General features: G+C 36.6%; 1 protein-coding gene across 1 annotated transcript; it reads right to left on the bottom strand.

Annotated features, from left to right (window-relative positions):
* Positions 1-10,506: 10,506 nt before the first annotated feature.
* On the bottom strand, positions 10,507-22,815 carry LOC133525338 (uncharacterized). The gene is made up of 3 exons (XM_061861626.1): positions 22,732-22,815; positions 11,429-11,636; positions 10,507-11,373 (listed from the first exon to the last, which is right to left on the bottom strand). The coding sequence occupies exons 1-3, from the start codon at positions 22,813-22,815 to the stop codon at positions 11,129-11,131; spliced, it is 537 nt and encodes a 178-aa protein (XP_061717610.1). The 3' UTR covers positions 10,507-11,128.
* Positions 22,816-23,967: the final 1,152 nt, after the last annotated feature.

Raw genomic sequence — 23,967 nt, 5'->3', positions numbered from 1 at the left:
TGCGCACTTGTCGAGCTGCGCTAAACGACTGCTCGTACTGAATGTTCATTTAAACTGTTTACCAAAACTGCTGACTCTAACGCGCGTCGACGCCTTGCCGCTACACATTGACGTATATGGACTTGTTATACCTACAAAATGACGTATATGGACTTGTTATACCTACAAAATTGTTATACCTAAAGTATACTGGCCAATAAAATGGCCGTTTTTCCGGTAGTGATGCGGCTAATGCGGCGGGTGGGTGCGGCTGTTCAAAAGTTTAAATACGTTGATATCGACATTTCATTAATCTATACAGTTGAATTTTTAATTCGATAGCGACGTTTGACAGTTTTCGTAATAAATATCTCGTTACTCTGAGTATATTTCTTACAAGTATGAATGAGACTACGTTTAATTATTGATATAAAGTTGATTTTGTATTCATGAGAACAGCTATAGTTGTACCAGAAAACAGTTATTTTAGTCTTAATGCGCATTTATCTGTCAAACGTCGCTATCGAATTAAAAATTCAACTGTAGTTAGATTATTTTAACACTGTTTATTTGACAGCTTTTATCCACATACATGTGTTAGAATCTAACAATAACAAACTTTTTTAACAAATTCACTCATACAGATTACACTATAATTCTACCTTTGCAATACAACGCACAAATGCATGTGAATTACAGCTGTCAAGTAAACAGTCTAAGAAAAATCCACCTAAAACTAAAACATGAGAGATGCATGAGAGTGATAGAACCCTAGCACTGACTTTTGAAACAAAATGAACTGGAACAGACGACAGTGATAGCGTGGATTGGATTTGAAAAATATAAAATGGCGGTCATATCACTCAGCTATTTTGGTGCTGCTCTAGTAGAGCGGAACCATCCTAGCTTTGCCCAGATATTTTAGTTTCTTATCTGTGAAATCTGTCACTACTTAATTATGTGTAATTCGTATGGATTTGATAGATTTCACAGATATTAAGATACTAAAATATCTGGGCAAAGCTAGGATGGTTTCGCTCTAGTGGTAATAATCTTTATCGTGCACCACAAACAAAAAAGATAACAAAATAGAAAAAAATACAAACTAAAATACACTGGGCAACGACAGGCGGTCTTATCGCTTAAGAGCGATCTCAGACAACCTTTGAGTAGTGAGCTTGCCGAAATATTAATTAGGAAGGGTAGTGCAACAAATTTTGAAAGTAGGTATAATAAACACATGATGTTACGCGTGGTAAACTTTATCGATAAATCAAACAAGTTGTTACATTTTAAAACTTTTTTTTATTACTAGTTATGTACAACTTTACAATAAAAAAGTAATATCTTAATGTAAGAAAAATAATGTATAATAATCGCTCACATTTTTACAACTTGATCTAAAAACAAATCTCTACTCTACATATTTACATTTACTTAGTTTGACTTACTCATTCCGGAACAATATGATTTTATTTAAATAGTTTCGGAAGGAAACTTTGCCGTTTAATTTCTTTCCGAAAAATCGAAACCTTATATCTAAGTAAGTTTGGATCACGCTTTTAATCAATAAATATTTATGATTTGAGTCGTGGTGCGAGTCGGATTCGAATATATGGGTCGATTCAAAATAGTCCATGACGAACTTAAATATGTACAAGTAGTAGTTTTGAGGCATGTTTTTGTTTTGGTTTTATTATTTTTTCAGTTTTGCGGGTTATATTTTCCAGATCTTTAGATTAGTATTTTAAACCTCCTCGGGATTTCACTTTTATCAATGACCTTTCATAATCATTTGGCTCCCCAAACAACATTGCATTGCAATTTTCGCATTTGATAGTGCGGGCCAATTTTTTTGCTACAAATCCGGCAATGTATGTAACCACACTTTCCGAGTATTGTGACAGTGTGCTGTTAAGACAATCAATGTACTCTTCATATAAACTGCTGTCATCTTCGGGTATTTCCACAAACGAACTTCTTTCAGTTAAATTATTTAACACATGGACTGGATTATCCTTACTAGAGCAGTTTAAAATGCGTATTTGCTCCAGAGGAATGCAGTTACCAAGTCCACCGTCTCGTATTTCTGCTCTGATTAATAGTCTTTTGAATGCTGCTTTAAACTGGACGGCATTTGGATTGTTGTTGAATCCGCCCCGAGCCCTGATGGCAGAAAAAAACAACTCGACGTGGTCCTGGCTCATTTTGTACATCGGTAGATATTTTAATATTTGGCTATCTTCTACCAGGTGTCTATACAGATTTAAGGCACTCTTCATATTTATTATCATACCGATAAAACCCGTCTTCCGTTTCGATTTTATGAGGAGCTCTCCGGTCGGTAATTTTAAATTGGAAATGTATCCAATGGCTCCTTCAAAGAGAGCTTCTACCAAGCCCACATTTTCTGGGCAAATCGCTTTTTTCCACCCAGGTGGACGAACCGAATGACTATTTAAAACATCGAAGATATCGTTGAAAATTCTTACAAAGTTTATTGTTCCTTCGCAATCTTTAAATTCTTCCATTTGTAAATCTGTTTTACAGAACTCCAAGGCATCTGCTACGGAGTTACTTAGCAATTGCGTAGCCAGACGAACTTTCATTTTTTGTTTTGCAAAGTGTAAGTGTGCTTTTGTTATTTTATTTGCTAAGTGCAGCCCTTCACTGTCTTGTATTTTCAGTAGTAACTCAAGATAATTATAATCAATTTTTCTGCCATACATGTCGTACAACAGCCTTAAATCACCGAAGGTGTTGCGCACTAATTTTATAGCATGGCAAGGATCAATAAAAGCATGAAGGGTACTCTTGCTGCAGTCAAAAGTAGTCACGTTTTGGTCTTTGGATAATTGGCACCCAAGCTCTGAGGTGCTCGTTATCATCGTGTGTGTTTATGTTTTACGGTATGTAATCACGTGGGAAAATATTATTTACTGTAAAGTAGACCCTGTTTTCCACTTCAAACTTCATGCGCCTTATCAAATATGGTGTTTGTATCCGTTTATAATTATTTTATTTCTTTATTTGTACTGATAGTCAGCCATAGCTGTAGGTGTATTTTTAAAGCGCACTATTAGACTATTATAAGATTATTTACACTAAATTCTGCATTCAGAATACAAATGATATGGCCATGTTGAATTAATTAGGGTTCCTTGGTTTACTTACTAAAACCCTAAATACATTTGTTTATCCTTACTAGATCACTTGACACATACTAATAAACTAAATGTTTTTTTTATTTAAGTGACAAGATTGGTGATGCAAAATGGTTGTATTTATGGATATAGACCATACCATTACTTGATGAAGAAAGACTTCCGCATGTTAAAACATTTAACATGGCCTTGGGAAGAACCACAATATACAAGTCTTGTTATTAAGCTACTATGCCAATACATTCCAGGAGACAACTCATTAATTTGCACAATCTCTTTGTTTGTGTTAAGCAGTGTCCTCGCGTCCTTTGGTAGAACATTATTTAGTCTTCTGTTTAAAATAATTAGCAATCCATTTACTGCTGCATGAGGGATATTAAATTTTAACGCCCATTTTTGTAATTCACTTTTTAAGGCAAAATCTTTCTCATAATCTGTTTCGTCATCGGTCGAAGATTCTTTTCACTAAAATCATTAATTTCACATACTGAAACATTTTCCTCAACCTCTACATCTTTCATGCAAGCAGAACCTACAGAACCCTCACTAATATGTTCACCAACACTACCTTGTCTTGGCAGGAGCTGTATATGTATTTGATTTACTTATGATTTTTTTGTACTTCTGAATTTTCCGCCGATAACCATCACTTCTCGAACGTTTTTTCCAGTTGTCGTAATCCATACCTATTTAAAATTACACTCTTACTTTAAATTACAAAAAAAAAATTAATTAAATAATTAAATATCATACTTACAAGTGTTCCCAAAATCGATTTAAGATCAAACGATCTTATATTGATCTTGTCTTTTGTGATATAAGTATCTTTATCCTATATCACTCTAATATCTTACTAAAGTGCTGCTGTTGATCTTATTATGCTTGTTTATAGCTTTAAATAAAATCAGAAAAGTACGTACTTACAGTGTTCTTATGCTATGTTGATATTAGTCTTACATTCTTACAATAGCATTTATAAAGTCTAATATAAAATCAAATGAACTTAGAGAATGGGTATATAAGACTAGGCACTCTCAAGTTCAATAAGACTTCGTAAATGTTATTGTAGGACCGAGAGGCTTATAATAGTATTATACTATGTTGATATTAGTTATGACGACCGGTTTGGCCTAGTGGGTAGTGACCCTGCCTACGAAGCTGATGGTCCCGGGTTCAAATCCTGGTAAGGGCACTTATTCGTGTGATGAGCATGGATATTTGTTCCTGAGACATGGGTGTTTTCTATCTATTTTAGTATTTATAAATATTTATATATAATTATATCGTTGTCTAAGTACCCTCAACACAAGCCATATTGAGCTTACTGTGGGACTTAGTCAATTTGTGTGCTAATGTCCTAAAATATTTATTTATTATTATTATTTATTATTAGTCTTACATTCTTACAATAGCATTTATAAAGTCTAATATAAAATCAAATGAACTTAGAGAAAGGGTATATAAGACCAGGCACTCTCAAGTTCAATGAGACTTCGTAAATGTTCTTGTAAGAGCAAGAGGTTTATAATAGTATTATAAAATGCTCTTATATACATATATAAGACTAGGTAATAAGACTGACCTTACTAAAGCCGGTACTAGCTTGTCTAAGACTAATATAAGAGTGATGATATGTTCCAAAACAATAATAAGAGCTCTATAAGCTCATCAGTTTTATAAAGTGCGCAACCTGAGACTCTTGCTAGTTGGGCAGCTTTCAAGTGTTTTTTGCGCTTTATGTGATTAATTAAGTTTTGCGTTTATTTCGCATCGACAATAACTGCAGAAGGCTTTCCTATTGTCATTGCTGACTTCTTTTAACCAGCCCGGAAAATCAGGCTCAGAGAGCCATTCCTGGCGGAATTTCTGGGTGTATGGTTTACTACAGGACATAATTTCACAATAGTCTTCACTTCAGTCACTTTCTTAACAAACAAACTTAACTTTAGAACAAAACAAGCACCAATCTCTCAAATGACATAAACTTTTCACATACGTAAGATGAATGAATACCATGTAAGCGCAAGAAAGAAATCGTGTACGGCGACTGTGGGGAATTCCCCGTTCGCACCGCGCCGTCGACCCGAATCTCTTTATGATCTATGGTTAAGTACAATACAAAATGGTTGCGTTCAATAATTAACCTGCACTTTGGTAGTGGATTCGAAGCCGGAAAGCCACCGTGGTATGGCTAACTGAAAAAGAGCTGGAATAGTCGTAAAAAGAAGCTAAGGAGCTAAACGGTTTTTTTAGAGCTGATACATGATAAATAGAGCCAAATCTAGCTCTAAAAGAGCTGAATTGGCAACACTGAACACTGTGGTCAGTAAAATGGCGGCCGGCAGCCGGAAACAGACATGTGGTATTAATGTCAAACGAAATCGGAATAGAAGATTGCGAAATGTCGTGCTATCTCTTTTCGCGCACAGAATGCGCTATGGGTAGGAAAGAAACAAATTGTGTTTTGTGATTGCTATATCGATTTACTGTATATTCGTATAACTCGAAGTGTATATAGTAAAATAGGGCCTCTCCTTTTGATTTATTCCTCATTGCCGCTACATCATTCCCCCCCTTTTTGAAAAAAGAAAAGGAAAAGAATAATCAAAGTACAACAATACAAGAAACAAGAAAAAAAATATCAAATTTAACAAAACAATCTTACTCGCTATGAGTGTGACACATACCTCATGCTTAAATATATGCAAAAAATGCTTATATTGTATTCTAGCGCTACGAATGTAAACAAGAGCTGTGAAATAAGACTTATACCTATTACATTACACGTTTGAATAATAACATTGTTGTTTCATTTATAATGAACGTGGTGGTCCATAGTTCTGAGAACTTAACAGCGATTACAATTACACCTTTGAGCACTTCATAACAACACTTATTGATACACTTGTTGTGGGGGACTGGCAACAGTATGAACTTTAATAGCTGTGGGTGGTAAATTTCCGATTGTTTTCTGCACCCACGATCTAGCACATTGTTTGCATTTCATTCTCACAAAATAACATATTGCCAACAACAAAATTATTCCCAATGCGATTAGTCCAATTCCCACATAATTTAGTTTTGACTCCACTTGATTAGACAAGTTTTCCACTTTTGCTATCGCTATGGCATTGTGCGAGTTGTTTTCCTCCTTTCCTTGACTTAAACCCATTTTTACAATTTTTCAAAACAACTTTACTGACAGGAAATTTTACTCTTTAACGTGGAACAACGTGCTGTACTGACTGTATATTGAATATAATTGTAGTTAATCTAATACATCTTACTTAAATATGGATCAAAAATAACAAATCATTACATTTTTTCTTACATTGTCACGTACAGCTTCGATACGTTTTTTAAAAAGAATCAAACAATGTCACAAAACATTTATGACTACAGTATAAAAACTCTTACCTAAGTTGCGGGTCTCGTTTTTCAGAGCCCGACTTGAAACTGATAAACCGGTACTTATAATTACTATTTGAAATGTAGCCATCCACCCAGTGCAATGGCTACCACACTACTTTCGGGAAATAGAAAATCTACCCCCGGGGTCCAGGCTCCATCCAGGAGATGCTAAATTAAAAACAAAGTAGCTGGACCCGAATTTCACAATTTCCAGGAAAATCTCAAAAATTTAAAATGTGCCATCCCTAGGCAACGTCTCCGTACAAACAACCTAACCCTGCAAAATACCTAAGCGGAAACGAGTCTCAGTACTGTCTATATTTCAACTGTGCAACCTACGTGCTACAATTTTTATTCATCAAGCATAAATCTAACTGGCCTATTTACCGTGCGTCCGCTCCTCGTGGTACGAATTAAAGGTGTTGGCGTTTTACTCACTAATGGCTTTGTAGGCTCACTTGTGGTAGTTGTGGTTAAACCATCATTACCTACGCTTCTGTTACTACCAGAATTATTATTGCTTTCAGGTTGCTCTTTTAATAAAAATGCTGGCTTTAGCCTATCAATCGATATTTCTACCTGTCTATTGGGTAACTGAATTTTAAAAGTTTTAGGTCTCCTATTTAAAACTAAATATGGTCCATCGTAATTGGGAGTAAGCGGTTTTTTCACCATATCGTTCCTTATAAAAACGTGAGAACATGATTCTAATTCTTTGTGGACAAATATTTTACGCGAATCGCTATTCGCTCGTGACACGGGACGGAGGCTATCGACGATCGACCTAAGTTTCTCTACATATGAAAAAGGGTCATTGCAATTTATTTTGGAATGTGTGTAAAAATCACCTGGCAATCTCAAAACATGACCGTAAAGCATTTCTGCTGCACTTACTTCGTTATCTGACCTGGATGCTGCTCGAAGTCCCAGCAAAACCGTAGGTAGCTCATCAGCCCAGGACGCGTTGTCTGCTAATCTGGCTTTTAAGCTACTTTTAACTGTCCGATGCCAACGTTCTACAAGCCCGTTGCTATTTGGGTGATATGGGGTTGTACGTACCTTGTGTACCCCTAAAAATTTCATTAAGCTCTTAAACAAATCACTCTCAAACTGTCTGCCTTGATCAGATGTAATCAAACTTGGGCAACCGAATCTGCAGATCCAATTTCCATAAACCACTCTCGCTACTGTCTCAGCTGTCATGTCAACTATTGGAATGGCCTCTGGCCACCTGGTACGTCGATCTATCATTGAAACTATATATTTGAAATTTTGAGCTGTCGTGGGCAAGGGCCCCACGATGTCCACATGTAAATGTCTGAACCTCTCCGCGTCTTCAAATTGTCCTAATTTAGAAACTGTATGCCTACTTACCTTTGCCCTCTGACACTGCACGCATGCCTTTGCCCATGTGCCTACATCTTTATTCATGCCTGGCCAAAAATACCTCTGGGCTACCATCTTGCGTGTGGTCCTAATGCCTGGATGACTAATGTGATGAATGGCCTCGAACGCTATCTTCCTGAATTTCTCTGGTAAATACGGTCGAGCATTATCACCTGATATTTCGCAATAAACCTTACCTTTTGAGTTTGGCATACCTAACAACTTATATTTCGTTTTGTCCGCTGTAAGCAATTCTGCAAACTGCCTATCGGTTTCCTGTGCTTGCGCAACTTCCTCGAAATCGATGACTACAGGGCAAGCTATTGTTTCTACACGTGAAAGCGCGTCAGCAACTATATTCTGCGAACCGCTAATGTGTTCTATCTCGCTCGTAAATTCGCTGATATACATTAGCTGTCTCGCTCGTCGTGGCGTCTCTTTTGCTGACCCTACCTTTGTTAGCGCTACCGTGAGAGGCTTATGGTCCGTGTACACTATTAATCTCCTGCCCTCTATCATATTCCTAAAATACGCTATAGACATGAATATTGCAGTCAACTCCCTGTCATATGTACTATACTTTTTTTGTGCATCTGAAAACGCTTTCGAAAAATAACCTAGCGGTCTCCAGCTATTGTCTACTCTCTGCTGTAACACGCTACCCGCTGAGGTTCCCGATGCATCTGTCATAAGCGCTAGCGGAACGTCTGGGACCGGAAACGACAATGTAATGGCGTTTTTTAAGCTCTCCTTACATTGCTCAAACGCGGTCATTGCTGCAGCGTCCCACTCGATCCTGGACTGATCCTTTTTCTTTGAATTATGTAAATACTTATTTAAGTGACTCTGCACATCCGCCGCTTTGCCTAAATGTGCCCTATAAAAGTTAACCATTCCTAAAAAACCTCTAAGTTGCTCGACGGTCTCTGGTCTCGGATAGTCTACAATTGCCTTAACTTTATCGTTGCGCGGTCGCAGTCCGTCTGCCGACACTGTATAACCTAAAAACCTGTGACAGCCCAAATTGGCACTTGCCCAAATTAATTGTCAAACCTACTCTGTCAAAACTCTCAAGTACCTTACCTAAATGCTCTCTGTGCACGTTCTCGTTCTCTGATGCTATTATTACGTCATCTATGTAGCAAAATAGGGATGAACTCGCGCCTTGCTCGTCAGTGATGGTTTCTATGTCTTGCAGCTGTGCATTCATGAAGCGCTGGAACGTCTGTGCTGCGTTTCTGAGCCCAAAACAGAGTCTTGTAAACTCAAATAAGCCGAAGGGTGTGATCACCGCGCTTTTCTCGATATCTTCTAGCGCGATTTCAATGGCATGGTAAGCGTGGTTGATATCTAGAGTTGTGAATATTGACTTACCCGATAATCCGTACGTGAAGTCCTGTAGTCTAGGAATTGGGTATCTGTCCGGCTTGGTGACAGCGTTCAGCCTCCTGTAGTCGCCGCACGGTCTGATCTGCCCGTCCTTCTTCGGCACTACGTGTAGTGGGCTTGCCCAGGGACTCTTGCTCGGTCTGCAAATACCTAAAGCTTGCATGTTACGAAATTCCTGCTTCGCCTGTTCGTACCTATCTCGCGGTAACGGCCTAGCGCGCGCATAAACCGGAGGTCCCGAAGTCTCTATATAGTGCTTTACATTATGTTTAGCAGGCTCCTTACATTTAATGTACCGGTGCAAAATGTTTACTTCATGAGTAGTTCTCTTGTTAGGGCAATACTGCTGTAATAATTATCAATATATAGCGAATGCCCTAAATTTTCCAAATCTTTCATTAAGAACTTTACAACTTTGTGAGAATGCCCACGTCCACCGACAAGAGTGTCCCTTGCACCAGTGTACTACATGTGTAGTTTCCAACAAACTCCTCGTACGTCTGCTAGACTATAAAACTTCACTCCATATTGATGTCGCTTGGATTTCATATATTGACGAAACGATAGTCTTCCTCGAAATAACATTATTGATTCGTCTATCGCTATTTCTCTTGTAGGATGATAAATGTTCTTCATAACGTCGTTAAATGTATCTAGCAGCGATTTTATTTTCTTGATGCTTTGCATGCCGGCCTCCCGTTGAACATTTAACGCTTTCATTATAAGTAGAAATTTATTACGACTCATGTACTTTGAAATTACTGAATTTGGAAATAAATAATGAGTCTTCCAGTAATCCACAGTTCTATTTAACTTTATTGTCCCCATGTGAATTAGGATACCGAGAAACGTCTTAAACGTATTTACATCAATCGGGACCCACTCCTTAATGCGACTGTGAGGCCGTAGCGGTGATTGTAGTAAGTTATTCGCATATCTATTGGTGCACGTGACAATTAAGTCCATTATGCTGGGCATCAAAATAAGGTATAAAAAGTCAATAGGACTTTTCCCTGCCATATCAGATTTCAAGCCAGGAACGGCAGTAAAGCGAATATCATTTTGAACCGGTGGGTTACCATTCAACCAGTCTTCAACTGTCTCTGTCGACGCTGCATGATGATCTGTGTCATCGTCATCCATAGTTAAATAATCCACCAGCAGATTTGTTTCCGTTGTGTCAGCACCATCTTCATCCTCTTCAACTTCCAAGTGATGGTCGATATTTTCACTGAGAAGGCCGTACAGTTCATTTAATGATAGTGATTCTTGTATACCAGAATCCTCCTCAACCACGTCTTCCGGCTCCTGCCATGAAGATAAAGTAGCGAAGATATCGTCAACAGGGTCTCGTGAACTCGACGGTCTTTGTTCCATTTTAAACTAAAACAAGAAAAAAGAAATTAAAATTTAACGAATTTTCGCGTATAATTACTACTTAATTACATGAGTGTTAACCTTAATTCGTTAAATCGTTTTATGTGAAAGAATAACAATTCCATTAACAGAAAACAAAATCTTTTTTTATTTAGAATACGTAGGTAGCTTATAAAATACCATGCGGAAACTATATTATATTGTAATCTATTATTATTAATTTCAAACTTAAAGAAAACTATCTTTTAAAATATAAATGTCGCCCTTGGAAAAAGTGACAGCTCAGGATATTCTCATTATTAATACTACCACACGTCGCACTCCAGGGGACATTTTAAGGGTACGACAATTTTTCATCTGCCATTATTCAAAAACCATTTCGAGATAATAGCCTGTAGAAACGGAAAACATTTTTTTTTTTTTTAATTATTTCCCTTTCCAAAACAATTGACCTTACTAGTAACATTAGCCTTATCAGCAACTAAGCGCTGTGCTAAAGTTACACCATCCTTATTCTTTACTGATGCAATTCTTGCAATGCTTTCTTTAGATACTTTACCACTCTTGAGTTGCTGTATGGCACAGAGGAGTGGGTAGTAGTCAAATACTTCGGTAAAATGTTCAGCACCTGGAGCAGCTGAATAATACAGTTTTTTATCTGTATCACCTATGCCCAAAGAAATGGCCATTGCACATTTTGCCAGAGGGGTTACACGATTTCTAGCACAATAAGCAGCACATACCAGTTAGACGATTTAATGTATACTCTCCATCACCAATGGTGTGCCCAGGTCCACCTTTCTTTATTTGCAGTGGTTCTTCTTGAGTAGCCATAAGCCCACCTATTTCCAAATACGACCCTGGCTGAACATTCTTCAACTTTTCACGTATTTTTTTACCTTGGCATAAAATGTTTTCTAGATTCTTTTGCTCACTTAATAACAAGTATGTATGTATGTATGTATGTATATACTTTATTGTACATAGAAATAAAAACACGAAAAACACAGTTACAGAGTAAATTAAATACAACAAAGGCGAACTTATCCCTGTATGGGATCTCTTCCAGTTAACCTTTGAGGAAATGAGTAAAACAGAAGTAACGGTGAATGAATGACAAACACAAACAAAAGTGTACAATCACTGAAATTAATGAAATGCACGTTTTGAATACACATTGATACAAATATATATAGATAGAAAAATAACCATAAAATAATGCATACATATATATATAAATAAAAATAAATAAATATTCAATATATAATATAAATAAATATGAATTCGAACCAGAAAAGTAAAGGAAATTAAAAAAGTAGAAGTACTCCAAAGAACTAGGAAGTCGTAACCAAAGTATCGGAAAGCCACAATTATTTAAGCTTCTCCTTGAGTGATGCTACAGATTGGGATTGCCTCACGGACACCGGAATCTCGTTCCATAACTTGACGGCATGGACAGTAAAGGATTTCTTGTATGTGCGCGTCGTATTGGAAGGAATCGTGAGTAAAAGATTGGTGCTTGATCGAAGGCGATGACCACTACCAGCAGCTAAATAACTAAACCTTTCGGAAAGGTAAGGTGGCGAAGCAGGATTAAATAGAACATTGAAAAGCAATGATAGGACATGCACATCTCGTCGACGACGAATCGGAAGCCAGCCAAGCTGAGATCGAAACTGGGATACATGATCAAACTTACGTAGACCGAAAATGTATCGAATACAAATATTTTGCAATCGCTCGAGTTTGTCCAGTAACTCCTCACTAAGGTCCAAGAAAGCAGTATCAGCGTAATCTAACAACGGGAGTAAAAGTGAACATGCGAGAGTTATTTTGGTTTGAAGAGGAAGGAAATTTTGAAGACGCCTTAGTGAGTGGAGAGACGCAAAAAGTTTATTGCTAATGTCAGAAACATGAGCTGACCAGGACAAGGTTTGATCAATGATGATACCCAAGTTCTTAACTGTAGAAGAAAAAGGGATAATTGTTCCATCAAAACGCACTTTGGGTACCACCATCTCTGACAATTTGGACACAAAATAAGGACCACCAATGACAATTGCCTGCGATTTTTTTGTATTAACTTTCAAACCAAACTTATTCGCCCAGCAACGAATTGACTCAAGGTCGCCATTTATTCTATCAACTAAAGATGAAAAATCATCAATGCTAGCCGCTGCGTAAATCTGTAAATCATCCGCGTAAAGGTGGAAGTTACAATTTAAGGACTCAGTAATGCCATTAATGAAGATCGAGAAAAGGAGAGGAGAGAGTATCCCTCCTTGGGGGACACCAGCAGAAAGGTCACACCACTCCGAGACCTTGTCGTCAACCTTGACACGCTGGCGCCTCCCAAAGAGATAGTTACGGAACCAAGACAAAGCTGCAGGAGAAACATTTAACGTACGAAGGATATGAAGGAGAATATCAAAATCCACCGCATTAAAGGCACTACTGAAGTCTAAAAGTACCAGGACCGTGAGCTTTTTATTCTCAATATTAAAACGAATGTCATCAGTGACCTTCACCAAAGCCGTGACAGTGCTATGCCCGGGGCGGAAACCTGACTGAAACCGATTCAACAAATTATGCTTGTGGAGATGTGAAATGAGGCGACGATTAACAAAATGTTCGATGATTTTAGACAAAACTGGGAGAATGGAGATGGGTCGATATTGAGAAAAGGATGTGGGATTAGATGTTTTAGGAAGAGGGATAACATGAGCAAGTTTCCACATAGCAGGGAATGTACCAGAGGAAAAGGAGAAATTTATAATTTCGGATAAGATAGGGGCAATTATATCCGCCACGAGCATAAGCATATCCAGGCTAAGGTGATCCTCACCGACAGCCTTCGTTTTAATATTTTTTAAGATTGTAACAACCTCTTGTGGAGAAATATTGTCAAGAGTAAAAGTAGAGTCACAGTCAGAGCGAAGGTTATTGGCAAGAGAAGATAATGTTGCATGCTTGACGGAAGGATCTAATGTCACCGGGGATGTGCTAAAATGCCGATTGATTGAGTCCAGGTCAAGAGTGCCTGAGGAACACTGAGGAACTTTGCCCACTCCAAGTGATCTCAAGAACTTCCATAATTTGAAAGGGGGGCATTCATCAATGGATTTATGAATATAACGGCGCATCAAGTCATTCATATGCTGAGTATAGAATTCCTCACCTTTGAATGTAGACTGCTGCACACCTTCATCAAATTCAAATGTGGTCATTGTACCTTCTATGATACTCCTATTCAAACTAGAGAGTTCAACTAATGGCACAATATTTTCTATCAAATTTAATGGCAGCTCTGACAAGGAATCGTGATATTCGTCACTTGAAGTTGAACTAATGGATACCTTCCTTCGAACTTCTTTCAATAGCTCACTGTACTCTGGGTCTAGCTTTTGCAATTGGCGGCTCTTTCTTTGTTCTGTCAGTTTGGGAAAGTTGGTTAAGATTTAATCAATATAATATACAGTGCACTACTGACGATATTTTATTTATTTATTTATTTTATTTGTGACACGGCCGGTACATGGCTGTCACGTGGGCTGCCTTGGTTGCTAAAACATCTTCGGGACTAATCGACGTCGAATATCTTTCTTCATATTCTAAAAAAATGCGGTTTATAAAAATAAGTTGCCGACATAGGGTAAGCTGGGTACGGTTGTGACAATTTTGGTTTGATCGCCTATAATTTTGTAAATTTACCAGTTAGCTGGGAGAAAAATCACTTTAATACTTAATTTGATTATTTATCTACCTAAAATTGATAAAAAATTGTCCCTAGCTACGCTGTATTAGGCATACGATCAAATTAAAAAAAAAAGGGAAAGTGTCACAACCGGCCACACCCCAAGGGCGGTTGTGACAGTGGTTGGGGTCGGTAGTGACAGGCATACAAAATAAATCCAAATAGTTTTAATGACTTTTATTGTTACAAATAATTAACTGAGCACAACATAATCTTCTTCTAAACAAAGTTAACAATCACTTTATGGCAAAAAAGCGAATATCTGTGATCACTTCTCTTCTTAAAACTAATAAGGCACTGTAACATAAAACAGTCTTCTTTATAATCAGTAAAAATGTTAGCTTAACTACTTCAAAATTTTAACAAAACTGTAACACAACAAAGAAAAAATAAACATTTATAAATGTACCAATTAAAATACTGAGTCAAATTCAACATGTGACAAATGTGATGGGGACTATCACCTGCGCACTCTACGCGAGACCAGAGCCTAAAACTAATATAGCACTGTACCATATAACAGTCTTCTTTAAAATCAGTCAAATTGTTAACTTAACTTTAAATTACTGTAGCTAACTGGAAAAAGTTTTACAAAAATTTAACAGAACTATAACACAACAAAGAAAAATTAACCATTCATCTTGATTCATCGCCGGCTTTGTCGCGTTTGCGTAGGTATCGCAAGAGCGACATGCGATTAACTTCGTGTATTTCCGCAGCTCTCCGTAATGAAGAACCGCGTTTCACCTCTTCGTAAGCATTTTCATATTTACTCATATCAGACAGGCCTCTTTCGGTCTTCCGCACGCGTTTCCTAGGCATCTAAAATAAAACAAAACAAAAAAAGCAATGTCACAATCGTACCCACAAAATTTGTCACAACCGTACCCAACGCATACTTTTGAAAACAAAAAATGACCATGACTGAGCAAAAAGATCTGCATTAAAAGTAATTACTCGTAAGTAACTGCCAATGTTCAAGTTATAACAAAAAAAAATAAAAGGCAATCTATCTGTGTACAAATAACCGTAATTACAAACAGAAATCGAACAAAAAAACTTACTTTTGACTGTCGAAAATCAATGTGGGCTCCTCCTTACGTTACCGTCGCACGCCGGCTGAAGCAACACTGGGACACGCGTTTAGACTTGCATGCCGCTTGTCTTTCCCCTTGCACCCCTCCCCGCGATCCGTATAGTTTCGCTGTTATAGCGATTGTCACTACAGGTTACCCTACTTAAAATTCTTACGTTTGCAACACAGCACCCGCCAAATAACCCCATTTTGTACATAAGCCCTTTTTACTTAAGTCACAATTAAAAATGACTTTATCATAGAAAATTAAGGATTTTCGAAAAATAAAAAGATACTGGTAACTTGAATTTTGTTTTATTTCTAACCATTTACTAAAAAGTCAGGGTCAACATTTTTAAATAGGGTTAATGGGTAAGTATGCTTTACAAATACATCAATTACTTAGTAATTTACGAATAAATCAGATTTTTTTGAATAAAAACACCAAAAACTATGCATCAAACGTAAATTGCTAATTGGTTTATTTGTAAAACAAACCAGTTGACGTGCCCGCAAAACGCCCCTTGTGGTGCGACCTATGATTATTACTTTTATTTTATTGTTTAGTAGCTTTATTATTGATCTGTACCGTTTGACGGATAAATCCGTCTTTAGTGGTCATAAAACAGATCGTAAACAGTTCATAATGAAAGGTAATATGATAATAAACCATTCAAATAACTACCTTACGGCCTAATTTTTAAGGTAAATTGCAAACAGTAGTAGCCATACACCTCGCCAATAGGCTACAACAGGAATGAGTTCCGACTTCGACCAAGATATACTTTGTTGGCTTTAAGTATTAGCCGGCTTGTGTCAATTCAATTGCGTGGTGTTTTTTATTATCCTGCAATTAGTGCAACTATAATATACATAACCAGTGATCGGAGATTTCTATGCCTCTTGGGGTGAATCACCTCAATCATTATGCTAGTAAATATATAAATAAATCCCCGATCACTGTACATAACATAAGGTATAGTCGCTTTATACGTTACGTACGTTAATACGGAATTATGTAGGCCTATGGCCTATACAGAAGGTTATCAATGCATGTAATCAAACCATATCATTTGAGTAGGTGCTTTAAAGAGACTAATGTATATAAATAAAATAAATAGATACAAATTAAAACCGTTATTTAACATTTGTACCTACATACAATACATTAAACAGCTAATATACACGCAACACGTATAAATTAAGTGTAACATAATTTATAACATTTGATAAAGTTTTCGTACTCACCGCCCAAGCCTCGTTATCCTATTAGAAGTCACTGCGTCTATTCACTTCCAACACATCTTCCAAAACAGTCCAATACGTAGAAGTAGTATGGAGAGAAGCTCAACGTTCCAAACACATACTCGAAAAAGCTTAGAAAATCAAAAAATAAGCGGAGGACTGAATGTCAACACAACGCAAACAATACAAAATATAGGACGAAAGAAATTGCGAACTCTAAGAACATAAAGTTGCAAATGAGGTGAGTCCATTTGCAATCCTTTACGGTTTACCTGGGGTTGCAGTGGGGATTAGCCACCGGGAGATTAAGAGTAGGGGTATTAGTCACCGCGTTCTTTTGTTTCATGTACACGTCGGCATGTCGGCAATGAATGGGTCAAAAGGATACTTCTGTCTTACTATTAAACTTTTAAGTTTATTTTCCGTTTAGATATATTACTTTAACAAGAAGTATACATAGGTAAAACCGGGTATTTTCTTAACGACTCGCAAGTGGCTATACCATATTGGTTGTAATAATTTCTTATTCGTGACTAGTAACAAAACTTAGTATATAGTAGATCATTATTTTCTTCACACTTTAAATATTAAATGCAACCCATTTTATTATAGTTAAATATACAGTCGAAAATGTTTAGTAGCCCTGGACATAAACATGTCTGCGTATCTAAATTATTTTAGTAGTTCGTATTCAGAGATGTGAAAAATACTTTATAAAAAGTATTTAAATACAAAATACAAATACTTCCTTGATATACTATTTCAAATGAAAATACAAAATAGTTTTCAAATTTGTATTTAAAATACTAAATACAAAATAGGTATTTTCAAAATGCTTTTTTAAAATACAAATACTTTGCGATAAAAGATACTCTTAAATAGTGAATACCTAGTCTGAATTAAAAAGTTAGTACTTATTGCTCGGAATTTACAAGTTGGAAAGGCTTTCTTTATTCTTTAAAAATAGTGTGTATATCAGTCCTCTAGAGTACAAATTTTGTGTCTCCTCATGTTTACCGGTTGAATGGACTTTTATTTTAAGTGATGGTTTTTAACGATCAATTATTAAAAGCATTAATTTAGATTTGTAATGTTTTACAGCTAGTATATACCTCTCGTTGGTTGGTGAAAACGTCTCGTTTGTGTTTCACCAGGGCAGAAAAGTTTGTTTACCTCTCGTGCCTTGAAACCCTTGCAACGCTTAAGATTCAACATTTTTAATCTCTCGCTACGCTTGTGGTCATTTGCGGCGTTACTAAACAGATTCACCAGTTCAATGTTAAAATAATAAATAAATATTATAGGACATTATTACACAAATTGACTAAGTCCCACAGTAATGACCTCATTAAGGCTTGTGTTGTGGGTACTAGACAATGATAAATATTTATAAATACTTAAGTACATATACATAAGGTCGATATTTAAACGATAGATACAATAATAGCTTCGACAGGAAAACATAACTAAGTGATCGGTCCGCGCGATCTTGCCAACAATTACATAAACCCTAGAGGTTTTCAATAGTGGCTTATTGTGTTAAACCCTGTTTCAAAAAAATCATAGTGAATAAATACACAAAAAAAAAAGAAATCACCCATGACTCAGGAATAAATATCTGTGTTCATCACACAAATAAATGCCCTTACCAGGATTTGAACCCGGGACCATCGGCTTCATAGGCAGGGTCACTACCCACTAGGCCAGACCGGTCGCCATAAAAGAATGAGAGAGTTGCAAGGATTGTAACGTCAGAAGAGATTGTAACTCCTACTTACTTCACCTAATAAAAAGTATTTTGTATTTTGAAAATAGAAAATAGGTCCCAAAAACTATTTGAAATAAAATACAAAATAGTTTTCTTTAAAAGGTATTTAAATACAAAATACAAAATAGGTATTTTGCATTTTGTATTTGCATTTTAAATACAAGTATTTCAAATAAGTCACATCTCTGTTCGTATTATTAATTGCCACAATCACTTATAAAGTATATGGCACATGATTAAATTACTATCATTAAATATTTTTCGCGATAAAAGGTAAATGACAATTACCTAATATAAACATAATGGACGGGAATCCGCCTCCGCTTCACCCGAAATGAAAATGTTGAGTATTACAAATGTGTTTATTTTAATAACCGTTAACAGTATACAATTTGTCTTTAAAAATTACATCTCGGGATAAGTTTTTTTAAGTAAGTGTTTTTCTAGCAAAAACTATTTTTTCTAAATTACAAATGCACTGAATCCAAAAACCGAAGTATAATATTCTCCTTCAAAAAATAAATAAATAGTTGTTTTCTAGTAAAAAAACGAGGCCGCGAAATCGCGACCCCGGAATTACGATCGGACGTGAATTCGCGTCTTCGGCATCCGAGATAAGAATTATGAAAATTACAAATGCACTGAATCTAAAAACCAGCAACAGTATAATATTATCCTTCATAAATAAAGTAACATTTTGGTATCAGCATTTAAGTACAGTTGTTTTCTAGCAAAAAAAAACACAACTCGAGGACGCGAAATCGCGTCCTCGGCATAACGATTACACATAACAAGGGACGCGAATTCGCGTCTTCGGCATCCGAGATAAGAATTATGAAAATTACAGATGCACTGAATCCAAAAACCAGCAACAGTATAATATTATCCTTCATAAATAAAGTAACATTTTGGTATCAGCATTTAAGTACAGTTGTTTTCTAGCAAAAAAAAAAACAAATAACTCGAGGACGCGAAATCGCGTCCTCGGCATTACGATTACACATACATAGGACGCGAATTCGCGTCTTCGGCAATGAATGGGTTAAATTCGGCAATAGGTATTTATCATCTCCCGTGGGTCATTAAGACGCCAATAATCGACTACCATTCTCCATTTTTCACACCCGATGCGTCCATCTTCTTTGGCACGAACTGTACGAGGGCATTCCATGGGGAATGAGATTTTCGTACTACGTTATCTTTTAGCATCTTATCCACTTGCTTTCTTATTTCCGCTGTCTGACAAGGTGGTAATCTGTATAATCTAATATGAATTCGACCTTCATTCTTAGTGCGTATCCTATGTGCGAGACAATATAAATAGAAGGGGTCCTGGTCCTGACCGTGTCTCCACATTAAAACAACTCACTTTAATTCTTCATCATTTTATTTTAACTCTACCAAAACTATCACATTTTTATTTCATTGACAAGTCAAATTCTTCTCTTGTTCGTCTTCTTTTGTTTCCATAGACTTATAGACAATAGAGTAAAAAAAACTTAAAGAGTTTCAATATAAAATTGTGTTCGGTTATGAACATCCTTTGCTTCACCTGATTCGTAAATGATAGGGGAATTTCTTCGCAGTAGAATATGTATTACCCGCAGATGCTTTACCTTTGTTTCTTCGTCGTTTATGTGTTCGAATCTAAGTTTCTTTAAATTATACGTAAGTATTGTAACGTTATACGTTACATGAAAGTACTATTATTTAAATAAACTACATGAATAAATGAAAATACCACTTAAAACTAATTTTACAAATTGGTATTTTCAAATTTAAACATAAAAATGCAACAAGTATTCGTCGGCGCCGTTTTAGCGCTCTTCGAAAGATTTCGTATGCAACATTTTAGCGCTCACGGTAACCAGTTCTTTTGTTTGTTGAATATACTTATGGGGAGTTGCATTAGCGAATCGCTCCCACCATTCCCGAACTACACTCGAGATAAAACACACGTCACACGGATCATCGGTCTCTGATACGTACCTTATTTTGGAAAATGTAACCGATATGATATAATTAATATTCGTGTTGTCGTCTCTTAACGTTCCTCAAAGTGTTTAGCGTCGTAAATACGTTCAATGTTATAACGCGAGTGTGAATAAACCCCAAATTTCACAATTCGTCAATTTATTAACGCAAATGTAGTTCTATGTTGCTAAATAGGTATTAAGATAATTCTAGTGTTTTTACTTTGCATCATCAAATCATTTCACGTTAAATTCATTAGTTTAAATATGATTTTGCCCGATCATGCTGCTGTAACGGTATTGCATCAGAATTTATTTCCACCCTCATTTTAAAATTCTAAATTCTTGCATCATCTTTACAAATTGTAATCTCCGACTCTGATTGTGAACATCCACGGCATCACTGCTACATTTCAGGTGCTTTCTTTTTCTGCCGTTTGCCGGGGATGCTCACAAATTACGTTGCCGGACTTTTTTCCTTACACATTTGGATGACACGTTCCAGGGTCCAACGTTCGGGCTGCTATTTTGGGTGGAGGATCCACCGCAGCCATACCTACCACCAACGCTACTCTCGCCAGTAGAAGGGCGAGCACTTCATCAAGCCCCGGGCAGCCAAGTACAGTCGTCCACAATTGCGGCGTCCGCGTACACCACCGACGGCACAACCCAGGCGAGAGTACCTAACCGCAAAGTGGATAGGATCTTTGTGTGAATTTATAAAACTGTAGCGGCAAGGCGTCGACGCGCGTTAGAGTCAGCAGTTTTGGTAAACAGTTTAAATGAACATTTAGTACGAGCAGTCGCTTAGCGCAGCTCGACAAGTGCGCACATTCTTAATATATACGCGATACCGCGACGCCGCCTGGTCTTGCGCCTTTTCTCTAAACGTTTGTGTTTTCTATTAATGTAACCTTCTGATACTAATTTGGAGTCTGAATAAATAGATGTAATAAAGTGAATCTTCGTTTATCTCCTCACCATAATAGGGTACCCACAACAGTACCCTAAAAAACCAAACCTGCGATCCATTTTAGTTAAGTGGCCCCCGCGTATTCCGGATCGTTGTTTATTTTTATTTTAAATTAAATGTTTTTTTTTTATTTGCACGAATCTAGTCTACTCATTTCTCTCTCTTAGTTAGTATACTAGATAGTAACCGTGACAGTATTTTATCTACATTATCGCTACTGCTATCGTAAAATTTGTATTTGTTTCTCGGCCTTCCCAAATTTCTACTTAAAATGGTGCTGTTACTTAATCCCGCGTAAGTTCCTACCATTACCCCGCTCTCGCCCGTATAGTCAGTGCGGGGCAAGTCGTGTTGCTAGTGTGCTGCGTTGCGCGCGCGACCAAGCGAAATTCTATTTCGAACGCATAGTTCTGCGCGCTCGATCTTTTGCAGCGGGTGGTGCGGTGAGGAGTATAAGTTCCGCTCAAACGCGCGAGGCTGTTGGCGTCAGGTGCAGCCTTAAAACAACTAGCTAGATTACTCTGAAACTGTACTTACAATAGGATAAGGTTTATCCATGCCAGTAATTAGTTTATGTAGCTATAGATACCATAGTTAAAAAAGACAGTGAATTAAAGTTTTTCATTCTAAACTTGTTTTACTCTATTTCGTTTGTTTTATAAGCTACTGTGCAAGGCGGTTTGTTTACAAAGGGCATACCGGGAAACATGTAAATCGAAATTTATTTACTTATCTGCCTCTTCATCGCTATGATAGAGAGGTTAGATAACGAAATTTCGATTTTCTTGTTTCGCGGTAGACCCTCAGATTGTGATGGATTGTGGTAATGGTGCCCCTGCGCAGAGTTTCGCGTAATATTCCTGTGAAGATATGTAACCTCCTTTACATACCTACTTGTTTGCTTAGCTGATTTTTGGTAGTTGCCTAGCAAAGTTGTTTGACATGTTTTTTTGACTCTGTTGACTTGATAATATAAAATATTGAATGAAGTATGTTATGAATTAAAATAAGAGTTTAATTTACGTTAGTAATTATATTTCCGTGCACATGAAGAAGTTTTTACAAATAGAGTAAAAACAAACTTCATAATTCCCTGTTAAATGAAGATAAGGGCAAATGGAATAAATTTAATTGTTCAGTGATTGATGAAGAAAGTTTCACATTTTTACTCTTTATTCTTTATTTATTTTGATTAGGATCTTCAGATTTCTTCTTTAATGCTAATTAATATACTTACCGATGTTCTCCTTTTTCTTGCAGAAATCTTCCCGAGGAAATCGTAGTAGATATTGATGAAGGCGCTCCTCAAGAACTTCCTCATCGTCATGCGCAAAACGGACTCTTATTAAGAGTGGCGCAGGAAAAACGTGCGCGTCTAATAAATGCATATTTTGCTTATTACTATGTTTTATTATGATACAAATACCTACCTAATAGTCAGTCAAACTATTTTGCCAGTAGAAAAAGGCGCAAAGCTTTAGATTACCTTAACTTTGGTATGTCTACAGGAATATATAAATATGTATTTTCTTTCAAGAAATGTAATCAGAACCGTTATTTTACTAATAAAACACAGTTTTACAAATCAGTAAACTTTAATACTCTTTGCTTGAAAAACATATAAAAACTCTAAAACGCCCCCGAAAACATTTGAGCCAATTCCGAGATCCCCGTAATCATTGACATATATCTAAGGACGGGCCTTACGGGCAATAAGAATAAATATACAGTGTGTATTTTTGATATGACTGCAAACGTAAACTAGACGGAGGGTGTGAGGACAGAGCGCTTAGCTCAGACGTCTTCCTCTTCCATTATAGCTGTATCTTCCAATTTCTCAATAATCTCGGTGTCCTCCAATGTGTTAATACTCTTAATACTGGAACAATACCAAAATATAATTATTAAGAAGTGGTTCCTTTATTCAAGGCACGAGATATTATTGAATATTGTATGTACACCCCACATTGGATCTATAGTATACTTAATCTATGAGAGCTCATGAATGACGTTTGCTCTATCTGGGTGTCACTGTATCTATGACACTTTCTTCTTGTCAAAAATTCTCCGCAACACGAATATGGCTCCGTTATTGTGATCCTTAGTTAAATTAATAATCCTAATTAATCTTTTAAGTGTTTATTTAAAATTCGATTCACAATGTTGTGAATTTATTATTTATTAAATAATAAAACAACATTGGCTGGATTTTGGGAATTTATTGAAGAATATAATAACCTCACGTAAGTAACCTTAACAACTTATTTCATATCCACGACGACGCGAACCACAGCGCACTTGATCTGCCAATAGTTTACTAGAGTCCAGATATAACGCCGTGCGATTATAACTGCAAGAATATACACCAAGAAGGTGCTAGATATATAGTTTTTGTTTTGAGGTTATATGTAGATTCGACAGATTTGCACTTATGTGTGCAATTTTTTAAATCTTCATCCGAATCCAGCCAATA

This window comes from Cydia pomonella, chromosome 14 (assembly GCF_033807575.1).
Source record: "Cydia pomonella isolate Wapato2018A chromosome 14, ilCydPomo1, whole genome shotgun sequence".
NCBI classification, from domain to species: Eukaryota; Metazoa; Arthropoda; class Insecta; order Lepidoptera; family Tortricidae; genus Cydia; species Cydia pomonella.
This window is presented reverse-complemented; position numbering and strand designations above follow the sequence as displayed.